Genomic DNA, 18,226 nt, shown 5'->3' with positions numbered 1-18,226 from the left:
ATTCTTAAAGAGATGAGAGTACCAGACCACCTGACCTGTCTCCTGAGAAACCGGTATGTGAGTCAGAAAGCCACAGTGAGAACCTTACATAGAATGACTTGTCCAAAATTGGGAAAGGAATATGACAAGGCTGCATACTGTCACCCTGTTTATTTACTTTATATGGAGAGTACATCGTGCAAAAATACCAGGCTGGATGGATCACAAGTTAGAATCAGGATTGCAGGGAGGAATATCAACAACCTCAGATATGCAGATGATACCACTATAATGGTAGGAAGTGAAGAGGAACTAAAGATCCTCTTGATGAGGTTGAAAAGGCTGGCTTAAAACTCAACATTAAAAAAACTAAGATCACGGCAACTGGTCCCATCACTTCATGACAAATAGAAGGGGTAAAAGTGGAAGTAGTGACAGATTTTATTTTATTGGTCTCCAAAGTCGTCATGGATGGTGACTGTAGCCATAAAATTAAAAGATGCCTGCTCCTTGGAAGGAAAGCTATGACAAACCTAGATAACCTATTAAAAAGCAGACATTACTTTGCTGACAAAGTGCATGTAGTCAAAGCTCCATTTTCCAGTAGTCATATATGAATGTGACAGTTGGACCATAAAGAAGGCTGAGTGCTAAAGAAATAATGCTTTCAAATTGTGGTACTGGAGAAAACTCATGAGTTCCTTGGTCTGCAAGGAGAACAAAATAGTTAATCCTAAAGGAAATCAACACTGAATATTCACTGGAAGGACTGATGCTGAAGCTGAAGCTCCAATACTTTGGCCACCTGATGTGAAGAGTGGACTCATCCTATTATGAGGATACAATGAGACAGTCCATTTAATGCTTTTAGCACTTGCAAAAGACTTCATTACAAGGCTTGATACATGCTATAATACTTAATGTTAACAGTGTATGTTTCGAATCTTTAAAAGGAAGCTCTTTACACCTTAGTAGAAGGAGTAATGAGACAATGTGTCTGAAGTGCTTGCCACATGGTAACAGAGTACCACAACTTTACTGACATAAAGGAACAAGCAGGTAAACCTCCCAATGACCAAATAACCTTGAGCAAATTACTTACTATCATCTCATACTTTCTCTGTGATATGATAATGGCAGCATGAGCTCAAATAACATGATGGGATTACCACGACAATCAAATTATGTAACTTTCTCAAACGTACCCCGTAAACTATAAGGTGTTATAAATATGAGAGAGTGTAATTATTCAAACTTCTCTAGCGTATTTCCTACAACCTTTACAGAAAAGCTTCTATCAAGTGGTGTTTCCTAAGGGCAGAGGGTTCAACTTTCCATTGCAGATACATTTTTCAAAATAAAGAATTTAGTGACCCACATTTAAAAACTGAGTATCTCTGATTCAAGTCTGGATATACTGAGACATGCTGCTGGACAAACTGTAAAGTCTGTTTTCCTGATATTTGTCTCTTATGGGCAATGTTGGTGACAAGTGTGTGACCAAATTCACCAGGACCACACTATACTGTGGTGTTGGAGGAGACTTCTGAATGTCCCTTGGACTGCAAGGAGATCAAACCAGTCAATCCTAAAGGAAATCAATTCTGAATATTCATTGGAAGGACTGATGCTGAAGCTGAAAAACTCCAACACTTTGGCTACCTGATGCGAAGAATTGACTCATTGGAAAAAGACCCTGATGCTGGGAAACATTAAAGGCAGGAGGAGAAAGGGACAACAGAGGATGATATGGTTGGATGGCATTACTGATTCGATGGACATGAGTTGGAGCAAGCTCTGGGATTTGGTGATAGACAGGGAAATCTGGCGTGCTGCAGTCCATGGGGTTGCAAAGAATCAGACAGGACTGAGTGACTGAACTGAACACTCACACAATTAAGGATTTCTGCACAGAGCTTTTGGCTCCTATCTTTGGTGTGTCTCAGCCTTTGCCAGACAAACACCTTGACCTCAACCTAGAAGAGTGCCCTAAGGTCTGAGCAGATAAAGGGGCATGGACATAAGAGGGATGGAAGAAAACTTTAAACTTCAAAAAATCCTCAGGAATTCCGACAGGTCTGTGAATGAACTAATTTTTGCTGAATCTGGGATTGGCCATGTTATCTTTCCACACAACCAAGGGAAGATGACTCATGCACTCCTCCGTTTACCACCGTTCCCACCAGCACTGCCTTCACCCGCCATATATTACTCACTCCACTCATTTTGACCTCCAGGTATTTAAATTCAAAATCTTGCCCTTCCAGGAAACTCTCCACCTCATCAATCATTTCCACTCTGGTCAGCATCAAGTCAAGCCTATCCAGAAACACAAACCTTACAAAGAATATGCACAAGAGACTTCCTGTGAAGACTATATGGATCACTTAATGGTACTAAGTAAAAATCACTTGAAGAATTATAAATGAATAAAAGATTAATTTAGGTTATCACTTGGCATCCTGCACAGTTTCTAAGAGACACGAGCCTGACCATCCCACAGTCCCCATGTTAGCCAAGACACACTTCCTGAGGTGACTGGGCTCCCTCCCAAGTGACAATTGTGTGTGTCCCAGCTGCTATTTTCAGAACTGGCTCCACAATACAACTCAGCAGGGATGACGGCTGGGGAAGGAGAGGAGGGCAGGGAAGACGCAAGAGGAAGCCACCAATGGCCATAATTAACAGGCACACTCTTTGGCCATGACCAAGCCAAAGAAAATATTTTCTGACACACAGTTAAAAATTAATGGGGACTGCAAATAAATTTTTAGAGCTTGATAAAATATTGAAGGAGGACTGCAACCCTGAGTTTTAAGCCAGAATGAATCAAATCTTTAAAGCCTTTCACTTTGTATAAATTTAATATTCATTCATTCATTTCCTTACAGACAACCTCTTGTTATGCTAGGCACTATGCTGGAAAGGCAGAAATGGAACTAGAACATGATTTTCACAAATGCTCTGCATGGTATACATCACTTTTTAAAACTTTGTACAAATAATAGTTACATCAAATGAAGATTCTCTTGTAAAAGGTCAAGGTGGGGCTTGAAATTTTGAATTTCTAACAAGGACTCAGGTGATGCTGATGATACTGGTCCATGGACCACCTTCTGTGCAGCAAAGGTGAAGAAATCAGAGAAAAGCATTCACATTTAGGTCCTTTGTCCTGTAGTCCTATGTTTCTTTAGAACTGGGAGGTGGCAGGGGTGGGGGAGATGAAGGGAGAGATGGCTTGCTTGTCTTTTTCCAAACAGAACAAGCTTTGAAAATAAACAGCAGGACAGGATGACAGTGACCACGAATGGCTGGAAATCTAGAGCATATTATTATCAAAGGGGCAATACTATACCCAAGGGGCAAAAGTTGAGTGTGTGCTCAGTTGTGTCTGACTCTTTGTGACACCATGGACTACAGCTCATCAGGCTCCTTTGTCCGTGGACGTTTTCAGGCAAGAATACTGGAGTGGGTTACCATTTCCTCTTCAAGAGGACCTTTCCAACCCAGGGATCGAACTCGAGTCTCCTGTGTCTCCTGCATTGACAGGAAGATTCATTACCACTGAGCCACCTGGGAAGCCCAGGGTAAGATGTGTGGGGTCCAAAAACCTTACTCTTGTTCTTTGTAAAGCACAAATATGTATACAGTACTTAAGGACATAGATCCAGCATATCTGATTTTGTCTTGGTCTCAAGGTCATGCATGTTTGACCCTTGAAGGCTGTGCAGGCAAGCTGCACAGTTGAACCCCTTGCTATCTCTGCTCAAATCTCGCTGGTTTTCTTTCAGGCCTCATATGCAATCTGTATCCCCACTCACCTCGCAGCTCTTGCACTCACTCTTCTCTCTGTTTAACTTTCTTTCCTCTGCTTCTCATCCCAATACCACCTGCTGATCCTCTGCCCCCACCAACTAGATCAAAGTCTCCTGTATCTGTTTTTAGGGAAGCTTGTATCTCTTCCTTCCCAAGGCCCTTTGCTCAGTTTATCAGGCTATTTAATGAAATGGCATCTGTCTTTACCTCTAAACTGTAAGCTCCATGAAGGCAGGATCCACATGTGTTTTGTGCACTATGACATTCCCAAAACAAACATGGTGCCGGGCACACGGTGCCACTCGGTGATTCTCTGCAGAATGAGTAACTGAATCAAGTGGAGACAGCACACACAAAGCCCAGCCCAGGATGCTCCTCAATACCTATACTGTGGATCCGGTTTTTAAGAGCATGACTCATGGCAGTTTCTTTTCAGGCCATCAATTCTATCTGAATTATCTCAGATCCACATCACTTCACTTTGCCACTTGCTTACTCAACACATGATGGTATCATTCATAAAACTCCCATCACTTTCTATTTATTCTTTCTTTATTGACCTGCTCCACTCTACAAATCTATGATTTGCATGCACAGAAGGATAAGAAGCCCATGCCCTGTAAGTAGAGGTTTGTTCTTAGTAGTGCCATTTGGCTTTGAATTTAAGACCAGAAAGGGCAAAGTAAGTTAATAGTGTTGTGACCCTGAGCAAGATAAGGGACCGCTTTCTTTCCAGCCTCGGTTCTCATGTAGAAAGACCAGTACTTGTGAAAGAGTTTTTGTGCAGATTAAACTGGATCACATATATAAAGCACTCAGTACTGTGCTTGGCACAATATGAGCATGTAATAAACCCCAGTATCAGTTGTTCCTAATACTCTGAGCAGCTCTAATATGTAAAATTAGGTATTGTTATCAAAGCACATATTTAAAGAACGTTAACAAAAAGTTACCTTTATTGTGCATCTACCATATGTTGCTACCTACACATCCACTTATTCTGCTGCTGCTGCTAAGTCACTTCAGACATGTCCGACTCTGTGTGACCCCGTAGACGGCAGCCCACCAGGCTCCCCCGACCCTGGGATTCTCCAGGCAAAAACACTGGAGTGGGTTGCCATTTCCTTCTCCAATGCATGAAAGTGAAAAGTGAAAGTGAAGTCGCTCAGTCCTGCCCAACTCTTAGCGACCCCATGGACTGCAGCCTACCAGGCTCCTCCATCCATGGGATTTTCCAGGCAAGAGTACTGGAGTGGGGTGCCATTGCCTTCTCCCTCACTTAGTCTAATCATTAACAATTCTACAGGAAAAAACAACAATATTCCCATTTTCAGACAAAGAAACTGACATACACACAATGCTTAATGACAGTTGGCATTTAAACATGGATCTGTCTCCACTGTCTATGCTCTCGACTCCAGGAATGGTTGGGGATCTCTGAGCAGAAAATTAACCAAAACATCCCTGGGCTTGGCCTCCTTGTCTTCAAAGGCAGAGGAACATACAATTGTCGCACAGATTTACTTTGGTTTTTTCATTATCAACAGAGAACACTCCACAGTGGAGTTTGCCAACAGAGCTTATCACAACAGACGGCTGCTGAGACCTGCCAAAGAACAGGACTCCAGACGGTCTCGTCTTCCTCAATGACAAACAAGAACTCTCTTCACCCCACCTTTATTACTATGTCCCCCCAAAGCAGACCCTTGGCAACTGCCTTTCTGCAGACCTTCTAAGAAGCAGAACAGTACCATTATTGAAGGTTGACACACATACTCCCTTCCTAATTAGCATGAAGAAATAGGCAACCCATAACTACAACTGGAAACGTCACATTGGGACTGCACTTCCATGCTGAGGGAAAACCTTTGCAAGCTCAGGGTGTATAATCAATCAGCCTCTTCTACCCAGAGGCATTTGTAAAACAGGTATGTTTGGAACCACTCTCATTGAACATTCCACCCTTACAAACTCTCTCCCAGAAAAGTCCCAAGGGATGGCTGAGGCAGTGACCTGTCGTATTGAGCAAAAATGTCAACAGGAGAAAAAAAAAAAAGCAAGGAAAAAAGGAGATGGTGCTTCTGATTTATTTCAAGAACGCTATCCAATAAATGAGCTCAGTGTCTCAATTAAGCTGGGCCAAGGAGGAAAGACACGTTTAGTCTTGTCTCTGTGTCTTGCCTTGATGTTGACTGCAACCAGTGACAGAATGAGGAGTTGGCCCAAACTGCAGAGCTGAGACCAATTATGAACTCTACTCATAACTCGTATGCCTTTGTGAGGGGCAATACTTAGGTTCCTTAAACAGCCACAAAGGGCATCTACTCTGTTGGAGGATACACATAATATGCCAGCATTACAGCTGATGGGGGCGGAAAATTCCATCATGGAGCCCCTGACACCCCACACCAATCCTGGCTTTTCCCAGTTTTTCTAATCTAAGCAAACAGTACCAACATCTTTCCAGTTTTCTAAGACAGAAGCAGGAGTCATCCTAGGTGGAATATCATCACCTGAATATTTTATCTCTTCTTCTAATAACTAATACATTAGCAAGTCCACATAAACATTTCGTACCGTTGATATAATAATGCGACACTGTCTTAAAAATGGTGGCTCAGATGGTAAAGAATCTGCCTGTGGGAGATCTAGGCCGTTGATATAATAATGGGACACTGTCTTAAAAATGGTGGCTCAGATGGTAAAGAATCTGCCTGTGGGAGATCTAGGCCGTTGATATAATAATGCGACACTGTCTTAAAAATGGTGGCTCAGATGGTAAAGAATCTGCCTGTGGGAGATCTAGGTTCGATCCCTGGGTTGGGAAGATCCCCTGGAGAAGGGAATGGCAACCCACTCCAGTATTCTTGCCTGAAGAATCCCATGGACAGAGGTGCCTGGCAGGCTACAGTCTACTAGTAGCTACAGACTACTGTTAGCCCTCTAAGGACAACAATCATGTCTGGTTTTGCTAAACATTTTATCATTAATGGTTAAATGGATGCATGCACAAACTAGTAAGAGAGTCTACAGGAAGAGTATCCATTTCCAAGCAGCAGACTTGGGCAAGATGAGCATTTCAGTCCTGCCTGGGACATGACCTTAGTGAAAGGCATTTGACCAGATTTGGTCCCCAATTCCCTTTAGTGTCTTGGACATTCTCTTTCTGGACCTTGGTTTTGTTCTCTGAAGAGATGAGCTCTACTGCCTTTCAGTTTAAACTTTTACAACCCTGAAATTCTAAACCCCAAACAAATACTGGGCCTGAAAGAATATTCAGAAGGTTATCAGGCCTTGAGGCTTTATTGGTTCACTCTACTTGTCTGCCCTATATATGTCACAGAATGTACATAAAGAAGATCACCTCTCCTCTGTAGTGACATCCTCTTTGGGAGGATTCAAAACTATGTTTTCCAAAAGGAGATTAGCTCTTAAAGATGAGCTTAGCTCTCTGAAGTCAGATGACGGAGAAGAGAAAGATCTTCTTGAGTAGGTCCTCAACCATCCTTGCAGAAGCTTTCATTCTAGAACTGCCCTAGAAAATATGGCAGTCATCAGACACATGGGACTATTTAAGGCTAAATTAGTTTTAACTAAATTAATTTTAAAATGCAGCTTCTCAGTCACAAAAATCACATGTGGTCCATGACTGTTGTGTTGGACAACTCGGAATATTGAACATTTTCATCACTGAAGAAAGTCCTGTTGGATGGCATTGGTTGTACAGGAAGCAAGAAATGATTCCCTGCTCTTCCATCTCTAGCACACACGTTCTGACCTTTTCTTGGTTCACACTGCATTTGCTTTCTCAAGATTCAGGCTTTTGGGTCGGTGCTGACACACCTGAACTCATGAGATCCTCTGACAAGCTTCAGATCAAAGTCCATTTCTTCAAGGGGACTGACCCTAACGTTAGAGTCAATGGAGCACTCTTGTAGTTCTCTTCTCTGAGCACTCATCACTTCTCTAGAAGCTGTTTAAATTATTGTGCCTCCCAAGATTAAGGAGCTGTAGAGACCCTAGAGCCAGATAAGCCTGGGTTTGAATGCCAGCTCTATCTTGGGCTCACCATGTGGAGTTAAAAAAAGACAATGGGCCTCTCTGGGCCTCATACTCTTCTGTAAAATGGGGACAAACTGAACTCAGCTCATAGGATTACTGGATAATTAAGTGAGTTGTTACACATAATGCACTTTGAAAAGCACTCATCACGTATATACTGAACAAACACTGTCAGAAATAAATCACTATGAAGCATAAGCACCTTCAAAGGCAGACCTACTTTGATCTTCTGCCCTATACATCACACCCTATGCCATGGAAAATGTTGAAATGAACCATGTAGGCACAGAAGGGCTGCCTTTAAAACTGCACTGCCAGGAATTTCCTCTATAAATCCATTCAAAACGGTACAGTGAGACATTTGTACAGAGGTGTTCGCAGCAGTATTGTTTACAAAACATTAAAAGGTGGGGGAAGGAGGCATCTTAAACGGCCACCTGCAGGGGGCTAGTTAAATAAACTATATAAATTCATACAACGGGATATTTTGCAGCATTTATAAAGAATGAGGTGGAACTGTGTGGGGTAACTGGAAAGATCTCCAGGATGTGTTAAGTCGACGGACAACAATACTTAGGTTTATGCCGTTTATGTCTACATTTTCTGAATCTTTGCACCAGACCCTTAACAGAGGTTTCCTGTGAGAAGGAGAATCAACTCAGACTTAAAGATGTTTAAGTTCTTTACTCTAGAAGGAATTCCATAGTGTATATTCATTACTTTTACTTCAAGCTGTTTAAAAGTCTTGCTTTGAAGAGTGATTTGCGTTGCGGTGTTTTCCTCTTTGGAGCCAGGTCAGGACAAGAGGAAAAAAATGTGAGCAAGGGAAATGGACAGTGAGTACCTAGGGAAGTACATAAAGACATTTTACTGGTAAATCCACTAGTTTACTGACTAGGAGAAGGAGAAGAGAATCCATCCAACGGGGTGGCAATCTGGGGCCAGTCGGGTGTAAATATAAGAGCTAACGCTGACAGAGAGCTTACGTGTGTCAGACGCTGTGCTCAGCCCTTTCCAATTATTGTCTCATTTAATCCTACCTATGAGAAAGCACTATTATTATCCTCATTTTACCGAAGGGAAAATGGAGACATGGAGCATTAAGTAACTTGCCGGAGGGCACAAGGCTCAGCAGCAAAGGCGCTGAGACTTAAACTCGGGCAGGACCACAGCCCAGCCTGCAGGCTTGTTAGTGTCCACTTGACAGAATCCCCATTAAGGGGGCCCAGAGGGGCTCACAAAGATCTCTCCAGCCCTATTCCTGTAACACTATCTGGCATATCATAAAAATTCCATTTTGCTTTCACCTTATGAAAGTCAATACAATACATTCCAATTGCTACCAAAAAAATTAGGAGCCATCTCGTACAGCAGGGAAATCATACAGCCAAAAGGTCAAAAGGCTGAAGAACACAGGTAAAAGGCTAAAAGACACTGGACCCATATGCAGCATGAGAATTTCAACTCTAAAATAACTGAATGACATTCATAGGAAAACGAATGACTAGACATTTTCTGAAAAACTTCTTCCTGTTGTTACCCAGCAAGAAGTTGGGTGAAAGTACTAAGGGTCTATTATCACAACTTTTTAGTTACATCAGTATCATCTTGGCATTTCCAGGAAAGAGCGTGGGATCTAAAAATCCCACAGCCGGGTCTGTTTCCTGGCTCTCGCCTTCTGGAACCTGATGCATAACCTTAACAAAGTCCTGAAGTGCTACCTGGTCTAAGCATCCTCATCTAAAAAGCACTCTTAAAAAAAAAAAAAAAAAAGCTGGGGATAATAGCTACCTCTGTCAAAGCGATAAAACTAATGGGGAAAAAAGTAACTCCACCTATGTACCACTTGTAACATAAACACCTCAATAAAATGAGCTGATTTTCTTTTTTGTCCCTGATATGCTGTTACCTAACCACATGCTTTTCTTTTTCAACAAAGTACTCTTTGGCTTTGCATAGCCACTCCCACCCTTAACCTCTCCAAACATGCAAATGAATATTTTTTATATTCTGGATTAAAGCTCCTCTGATGGTCATAATAAGTGATTTCAGACAGGACAACTCACTTTCTTACAGCAAAGAGGATCCAACACTTGCTCTCTTCTCAGCACGTGAATTTTTAACCATATTCACATCTACAAAAGAACACACTGAAGAAGCTCTTGGTATATCCACTGAGCCCCCATCCCTTTTCTAACCTCACAACTAGGTCAATTCTTTTTATTGGAGGATAAATACTTTACAATATTGTGATGGCTTCTGCCATTCATCAACATGAATCAGCCATAGGTATACATAGGCCCCCTTCCTCTTAAACCGCCTTCCCATCTCCCTTCCCATCCCACCCCTCTAGGTTGTCACAGAGCACCAGCTTTGGGTTCCCTGGGTCATACCACTGGCTATCTATTTTCCATATGATAATGTATATGTTTCAATGCTACTTTCTCAAATCATCCCACCCTCTCCTTCCCTCAGTTTGTCCAAAAGTCTGTCCTTTATGTCTGCGTCTCCTTTGCTACCCTGCAAATGGGATCAGAGGTATTATCTGTCTAGATTCCATATATGTGCATTAATATACGATATTTGTCTCACTCTTTCTGACTTACTTCACTCTTCATCCATGTCATTACTTCACTCTTCATCCATTTCATTAGAACAGACTCAAATGCATTTCTTTTTATTGCTGAGTAATATTCCATTGTATATATGTACCCGTCTGAACAAATCATTCTTCCTTGGGGCACTCTCAGATCTCCCAGCCCACCAACCCCCAGTCAAATCCCAATACTTCAAGGAAACTACAACAGTGGATAACGATGGCTCAGATGATAAAGAATCTGCCTGCAATGCAGGAGACCTGGGTTCGATCCCTGGGGTGGGAAGACCCCCTGGAGAAGGGAATGGCTACCCACTCCAGTATTCTGATCTGGAGAATTCCATGGACAGAGGAGCCTGGCAGGCTACAGTCCATGCAGTTGCAAAGAGCGGGACATGACTGAGAGACTTTCATAACAATGGACAACCAGCAATACTCAAAGCAAATCTTCTTGTATTCACAATCAGGAATCTCATTAATATCTACCTTATGTTAAATGTATATTCAAAATCTGGACATGAACAGTAGGCACAAAGTTAACATTCTTCCCTGTTCCCACTGCAAAAAATGCCCCTGAAACAGGGGCAATTATCATGTCAAAGTTATAATGCCCCTAATAAAATAAGTCTATTTTGTATTCATCCTTTGTTTTTAAATCTCATCTGGAAAATGCCACTGTGTTCGTCCCATAAATCCAGATTTTGAGAGTTTCTAAAAAGTACACAAAACTTAATAACTTGATCCAGTTATTAACAGTATCATAGTATATCCTTCTGTCTCAAATAATGACACTCAACAAAACAATCAAGCTATAATACTGTCTTCAGAAGATGTAAGTTTAATTTTCTCCCCACATTAGGCTTTGATCTCATCCTACAGATTTACTTTCACCTATGTGAAATGATTTATACTCATGTTATTCAACACAGTCATGTTTTGAAATATTAAAAAATGTTTATTCAAAAAGACCTAGTTAAATAAATTATGGTCCACGTATTCAGGAGATTACTTACTCACTTAAAAAAGAAAACAAAAAGCACTCTAGTACTGAACCTCAAAGACTCAGAATACATACTTTCATGATATAAGAGTAAGATGCCAAATAGCATATATACCTTCTATAAGGGAAGATATGAGAACACATGTATGAAACAAATACTTGTATGTGTACACTTGCATATATGTATTTAAAAAAAAAAAAAACAAAAAACTTCAGAAGAGTAATCAGAAATGAATAACACCGGTTCTAGTATCTGGGGAAAAGAGAAATGGAAATTAGGCAGGTGGAAGATAGATCTAGGAAAGAGCTTACTTACTGAATACTTCTGAAATATTCTGCTTTGAAATATTCCATGAAAATGTGTCATCTACTCAAAAATATATTAAACATCAATTGGTGGTACAAATGACATTCCAGTCCCTTTGAGACTAAAACACCACCACCTATAAGGTCACATTTTATGCTATGAGTCTTCTTCCTCTTCTTTCTAATACCGTACATACCCATATTAAACACACACACACACACACACACGCCCACACTCACACGTGCCCGCATTTAAATCAACAAATTAAAGGAGAAAAATCCTGGAGAAAAAAAAAAAATCCAAAGTATTTTTAAAGAGTTCCACAAAGCCTTATTCCATATATTTTATTATTATTAATCCCATTAAGGTGAACTGCCATCTCCTACAGATGTTTAGACTTCACTAGTCCACAGAACATCTCTGCCTCAATGGCCCAGGATCCTCTGTGGTGCCCAGCAGAGAGGCACGCTTACTGCTGCCATACAGATCAGCTCACCTTCATAGGTGCCGACTTCTAGAAGAGTCCCGCTCTGCTCGAGGTCCAAGAACTCCTTCACAGTCAGAAAGTTATAGTCCACGCCAGGCACCTCTCCTTCTCTGGGAGACCGGGTTGTGCCTGTGGCAGACAAGACAAAAGGCACAAGGAAACATCAGTCCACTGAAAGAGGAAGTGCCCCATCCAGGTGTAATTAAAATAACCAGTTCAGTAAGTACCTAAGCTGACAGACCCACCTACTGAGACAGGGAGCTGGCAAAGGTAATGTCTTTCTAGCAGAAAAGCATCCTGACTTCCATCCCCTCGTGCCTGGGCCCCTCAAATACCAGAAAGAGAAAACCAAACACAGCAAGGCAGCCCAGGGAGATTTTTATCACTGAAAAAAATGATGAATGCACTGAATGAAAAGGGTGAACTGTATTTTATACAGACAACATTCACAATCAGCAGCTTTTAGGGCTCCAGTAAATTCTAAAAACATTATCCACCTTAAGCTCAGAGCCTAAGGGGTTTATATTTTTATCACAGGCCTTGAAATTCTTGTGTTCCTCAATATATCCGGCAACTTCCAATGTAATAAGCCCTTTGAAGAAAATGACACCCGCTGCATAAACACATCACTAGAGAAATTCAATTGCCCAAGATCTGTGGCTGGATACCTCCCAGGGATCAAAATGTTGCTGTGTCTCCATGTAATTAATATGTTTGGCAAAAAGAGGCCACCCGTAAGTTCTGACAGGAGAAAAAGGACACTGCATTTGATAGAAAATTCTCCCCCTGAATTAATCTCATCATGCATTCAAAGACTGATAAATATAACAATTCTTCTTATGAAATAACACAGACCCTCTAGAATATTTAAGTCACCCAGCTGAGGTGCTGGGCAAAAGACCTGTCATTTTAGCCCAGTCAACCTTGATCAAAAGTGTGGAAGGAGTGTGGTTTACACTCAAACTAAAAAAAGAAAAGAAACCATAAGCAATTTCGCAGTACATACTAGAAATCTACATTAAATGGTAGGGGAGATTAAAAAAAAAAAAAAGCAAAATTCATGATTTCTGCTCCAACATTCAAGTTAGGTAAGGCATACAACTAACATGGGTTCACTCTGCAAGGCACAATTACCCATAGTGCTTTTAAGTCATTTTTAAAAATATAATAAGCAGGAATTTTCCCCCCTAGTCCTAGTTCTAATTCTCCCTAAAAAGCAATTACATAACCAACTGTATGTTGTCTCCAGTGTTCATGGCAGAACACAGTCTCTGATTGCCTGCCCATGTGAATTTCCATGCATCTACAATGGATATCCAGAATTCTTTTACGTCAAAAACTCAACACTTCTTACATAATTTACTCAAGCAAAACATTTTTAAACAAGTCCAATTTTTCTAATATCTGAAGTCTGAGTGTTACAAAAAGCTGCAGATTACCCACAGTACCAGTTATGTTACAAATGTTTGCTTGTCATGCTCAGCACACCAGGACTTTCTGGTATAGAAGCCTGCTTGTGTAGTGTCCAAAAGTCTATTCTTAAGTTGTTTCCTAAGTTGTTTCCATTTCTTGCTTCCCTGGCAGACTATGACACCCTTGAGGTACTTTACAATGTTTAAATTTACATCTCGGGTGTCAGGCATACAGTGGGTACTCCAGAAGCATAAAGAGTACCATATACTGCTGTGGAGGAGGTACACATAGAAAGGGAATGATGAATTCATGGTCTGTCTGGTTCCTGAGCTTCTGCTGTTTCTCAGCTTCCTAATCTGTGAAATAAGGACAATAAACTACCTATACGTTTGTTGTGTGTATTGAATAAGACAAGGCTTTAAAAAGGCCTAGCTCAGTACCTGCTACCAGATACATAGTTTATGTTATTATAGAATGAAATGAGTTGGTATTATAGTTCAAATTATATACATAATTGATCTTCCCTGGTGGCTCAGATGGTAAAGAATCTGCATGCAATGCAGAAGACCCTGCTTTGATTCCTGGTTGGGAAAGATCCCCTGAAGAAGGGAATGGCAATACACTCCAGTACTCTTGCCTAGAAACTTGCCATGAACGAGAAGCTTGGCGAGCTATAGTCCATGGGGTGGCAAAGAGTCAGACATGACTGAGAGACTAACACTTTCACTCTTTTCAGTGTCCAGTTGAGGAAAAAAATCAAGGCATAGACAAGAACAATAGGATGGAGGTGATAAGAAGCCATGAGATTTCTATTATGAATGGTGAACACTTTAAACAGCTGTAAGAGAGTACACAGCATAGATGTGTTCAAAATACATCAACTCATCAGGCCATGCTAGGTTTAGATTTTAAAGACAGAAACCTCTGATGGAGTGTGTAAGAAAAACAGAAGAATAAGTAGCACATCCCTGGGCAAACGGGATGTGCTACTTACAGACATCAAGAAGATGGGGGAATGGTGTATAAGGGAAAAAAATTAAGAGTCCACTTATGAATATGTGAAAGCTTGAGATGCGTATCAGACACCTTGGGTGTAGAGAGCTCTGGACAGCTGAATATGTAAACCAAAAAACAGATGGGTGGCTGGGCCCTAAATTTGAGAGTTATCACTAAACCACTGGCATTTGAAGGCAAGAGAGAGAATCTAGGGGGAGAGACAGTATAGAAAAAGCAGTCAAGAAGTCTGACTTAAACACAAAAATTTCACAATTTTTGGAAACTGAGAAGAGGAAAAGATCCTCAGAGAAGATGAAGAGGCAGCTGTCAACAAAGCAGGAGCAGAGGAGGAGGGTGTGATGTCTCAGAGCCAAGTGCAGAAGCTGTTCAGCCGGCTATTTGGAAAACACGAACAGTCTGCATGCATCATACTGGGAAATTCCAGTGTAGGGCAAGAACAGAATCTCTTTGAAACTTGCTGTGAAAGAATCTGTCCTAAATATGTTCTATATGGCAACTCTCACACTCAAGTCTCCATACCAAAAAACTATTAACTAAATCCATCCCTCCATTCCCAGCACCCCCAAATGCAGATAAATGAGTAAGACCAAACAGAAGATCTGTTTGTTTTTTAAAGTCTTCCACACCAGACAATATTTTGGTTTTTTCTCCCCTTCCTAGAATCATCTTATCGTTGACATTTCTTCCAGTCATGTTTTCTGAAACAATCTGTCAGAGTAACTGTTGCGACAACACTAACCTCTGGGACTTAATTTCCTGAAAGGATTGAAAATAATCAAGAACTTGGGGGGAAATGGTACATTGTAGAGGAAAAATGAAAACATGCAGACACCATTTTCCCTTGGAAATAAATATGCTTAGAATGGCCTTTAAACAGCAGGGGAAGGGGGTGGGGGAGGATTCATCTCCACCCACAAAACCTTCAGGGTTTACTACCCAGACAAAACCTTTCCTCTCTGCAGGCCAGCAGGAGCTTACTGGAGTTATCCTCTGAGCAACCGGCCCTGGGCCTGGGCCACATGACCAGGCTCCCATTCAGAGATGCTAGGGAGAAAGGGCCTGCGAGGGGACCCCGCCCCCTCTTTTCTTTCAGCAGAATGACAGGCTGTCTGCTGGACACACGCCTGGCAGATGGCATTTCAAAGGTTTTTCAGGAGCCATCTGGGGTGGGTACAATCATTACAAACCACACTTCTAACAAAGCCACAAGGGTTACTTCCTGGCAGAAGAGAAGCAAAACAAATTCTACCATGTTTCTCAGGGACAACGTATTTAAAAAAAAGCCACCAGGCTGACAAATGGAGGTTGCTTACAGCTTACTATACCGTCTTTTGTTGGTCCAGCTAGAAACCAGGGCAACAATATCTTGCAGCTACCATGTCTGAACAAACAAACAGAGCTCACCTCCTGGCCTTCCAAAAGAAAGAAGAGATAATCAAACACGAGGAAAAAAGAACAGCTTCCACTTATTTGATGCTTACTTATATCTTAGGTAAAGTGTTCAACAGTTAATCAACAGTGCTATAGCTAATCTTTCTCAGAAACACAGAAGGATTGCTATTATACTCACTTTTTTAAAGATGAGGAAGCTGACACCTAGAGAAGCAAAGTAACCTTCCCAAGGTCACATACAACTCAGCTGGGGAAAGCTATGATTTCAAAGTAGGCAATCTGACTTTAGTCATTTGAAATCATTGTTGTCCAAAAGAACTTTCTGCCGTATGGGAAATGTTTCATAGATGTGAGTCTAAGATGGTAGCCACGAGCCACATCTGGTTATTATTATTATTTTTATTAAATACATTTCAGGTGCACAGCATTAAAGTTCAACATGTGTACACATGTAGCTATTGATATGTGGCTAACGTGACAGAGGAACTGAACTGAAATTTTATCTAATGTTAATTACTTTAGATTTAAAGAGGCACACGTGGCTAGCGGCAACTGGATTGGCCAGTACATTTCTAAACCAGGAGGGCGTTTCCAGTACTATGTTCATTACCATGGCCCCAAAGCACTTTCAGCTTTTGAAATAAAAATAAGAAACGTATCAAATTGCTTGAGAAGGAAATGGCAACCCGCTCCAGTATTCTTGTCTGGGAAAGGCCATGGACACAGGAGCCTGGCAAACAACAGTCCACAGGGTCACAAAGAGTCAGACATGACTTACTGACTTAACAACAACAATCAAATGGCAGAATCTTGTCCTCACACAGGAAACTCATCCTTTAAAAACCTCTTATCTGCTTTGAAAAATGACAGTCAAGCTTTATGTTTCTTTTGGATACGGTATCTTGGGGAAAAAAGTCTTCTTAGATATTTGTGCCATCACTTTTGGCAGCCAAAACAAAAACCAAAAGCAACAAGATCAAAACAAAAGCAGTCCTCCAAAATATATACACACACACAAAGTGAGTTCCTGTGAATATAGGAATGAGTAAATGAAATATGGTACATCTGCCCTTAGGAAATTTTTTTTTTTTCCCCTCTGTAAAGAAGTACTAGTTAGATGCCCAAGCAGTTATGAGAAAGAATATCTATAATATACAGTTAAGTAACATAAAGTATAAAAATAATCACTGCATTTTACTGAAAAAGAGAAAAGAAAGCCCTATGGGTGCTACATGATTTCTGAGTTAATACATAGTTAAATGGATGGAATAAATCCTTAACAGCGGTAACCAGAAGAGGGTGGGTGCAGAAATGGGAGGAGAAAAAAAAACTGTTTCTTTACATCCCTCTGAATTGTACCACTGTGCCTGTAGTTAGCTGTTTTGGTATTTTATAAATTGAACAAAATAATTAAAATAATAAAATAATCCTGAAAGTCCTGATTCTTAGGCATCCTACTCAAACAACTTCATTATTGGCTTAATCCTAGCAAGAACATGCCAAAGAATAGAGGCTCCAACTGAATCAATACACAATACGTCCCAAGGTTTCCCACTTCATAGAAAGCTAGCATCAAGGTCCTCACTACTTGCCTTTAGCTATGAATAGGCCGTGGTTGTTCAGTCGCTCAGTCGTATCCGACACTTTGTGACCTAAAGTCAGGAGACGGTGGCAATATTTTTCTGCCTGATTTTGGTTTTTAAATCTCAACCCATTCATCACTTACACAGAGTCTTTTTTAAGTGTTAAAATTTAACAAGATTTGCACCAGAGAAGTGAATACTATCAGCCTTTTATACATCAGATAAATGAATTTGAGCTCTGCCCTGCTGACTGTCTCAGTATGAATTAGCAGTACCCACAAAAGTTTGCCTCCAAAGCTTGAGTGGCTGCTTGCTTCTTGGGTACATTGTATGGTTCATAAACTTTCAGTGCACCTGGCACGAGGGAATCTTGATGAGGAAATCAAAAAACTACCTTCCTTATCATCAAGCTCCACAAACTACGGCTACAGAGAATGAGATGGTTGGATAGCATCACCGAATCCATGGATTTTGAGTTTAAGCAAACTGAGACAGTGAAGGACAGGGAAGCCTGGTGTGCTGCAGTCCATGGAGAGGCAGAATCTCACACGACAGTGACTGAACAACAAATGGC

At 41.0% G+C, this 18,226-nt stretch overlaps 1 protein-coding gene across 14 annotated transcripts in view; it reads right to left on the bottom strand.

Moving 5' to 3' along the window:
• MAGI1 (membrane associated guanylate kinase, WW and PDZ domain containing 1) overlaps nt 1–18,226 on the bottom strand; it is a 643,759-nt gene that overhangs the window by 120,988 nt on the left and 504,545 nt on the right. For all 14 annotated transcript variants that reach the window (XM_055557176.1, XM_055557178.1, XM_055557179.1 and 11 more), the window contains exon 3: nt 12,257–12,376. In XM_055557176.1, coding sequence (XP_055413151.1) covers nt 12,257–12,376 — 120 coding nt within the window. The remainder of the gene's footprint in view (nt 1–12,256; nt 12,377–18,226) is intronic.

This window comes from Bubalus kerabau, chromosome 20 (genome assembly GCF_029407905.1).
Source record: "Bubalus kerabau isolate K-KA32 ecotype Philippines breed swamp buffalo chromosome 20, PCC_UOA_SB_1v2, whole genome shotgun sequence".
In the NCBI taxonomy this organism is placed as follows: domain Eukaryota; kingdom Metazoa; phylum Chordata; class Mammalia; order Artiodactyla; family Bovidae; genus Bubalus; species Bubalus kerabau.
The sequence above is the reverse complement of the archived record's forward strand: the minus strand, read 5'-3'. Positions and strand labels throughout refer to the sequence as shown.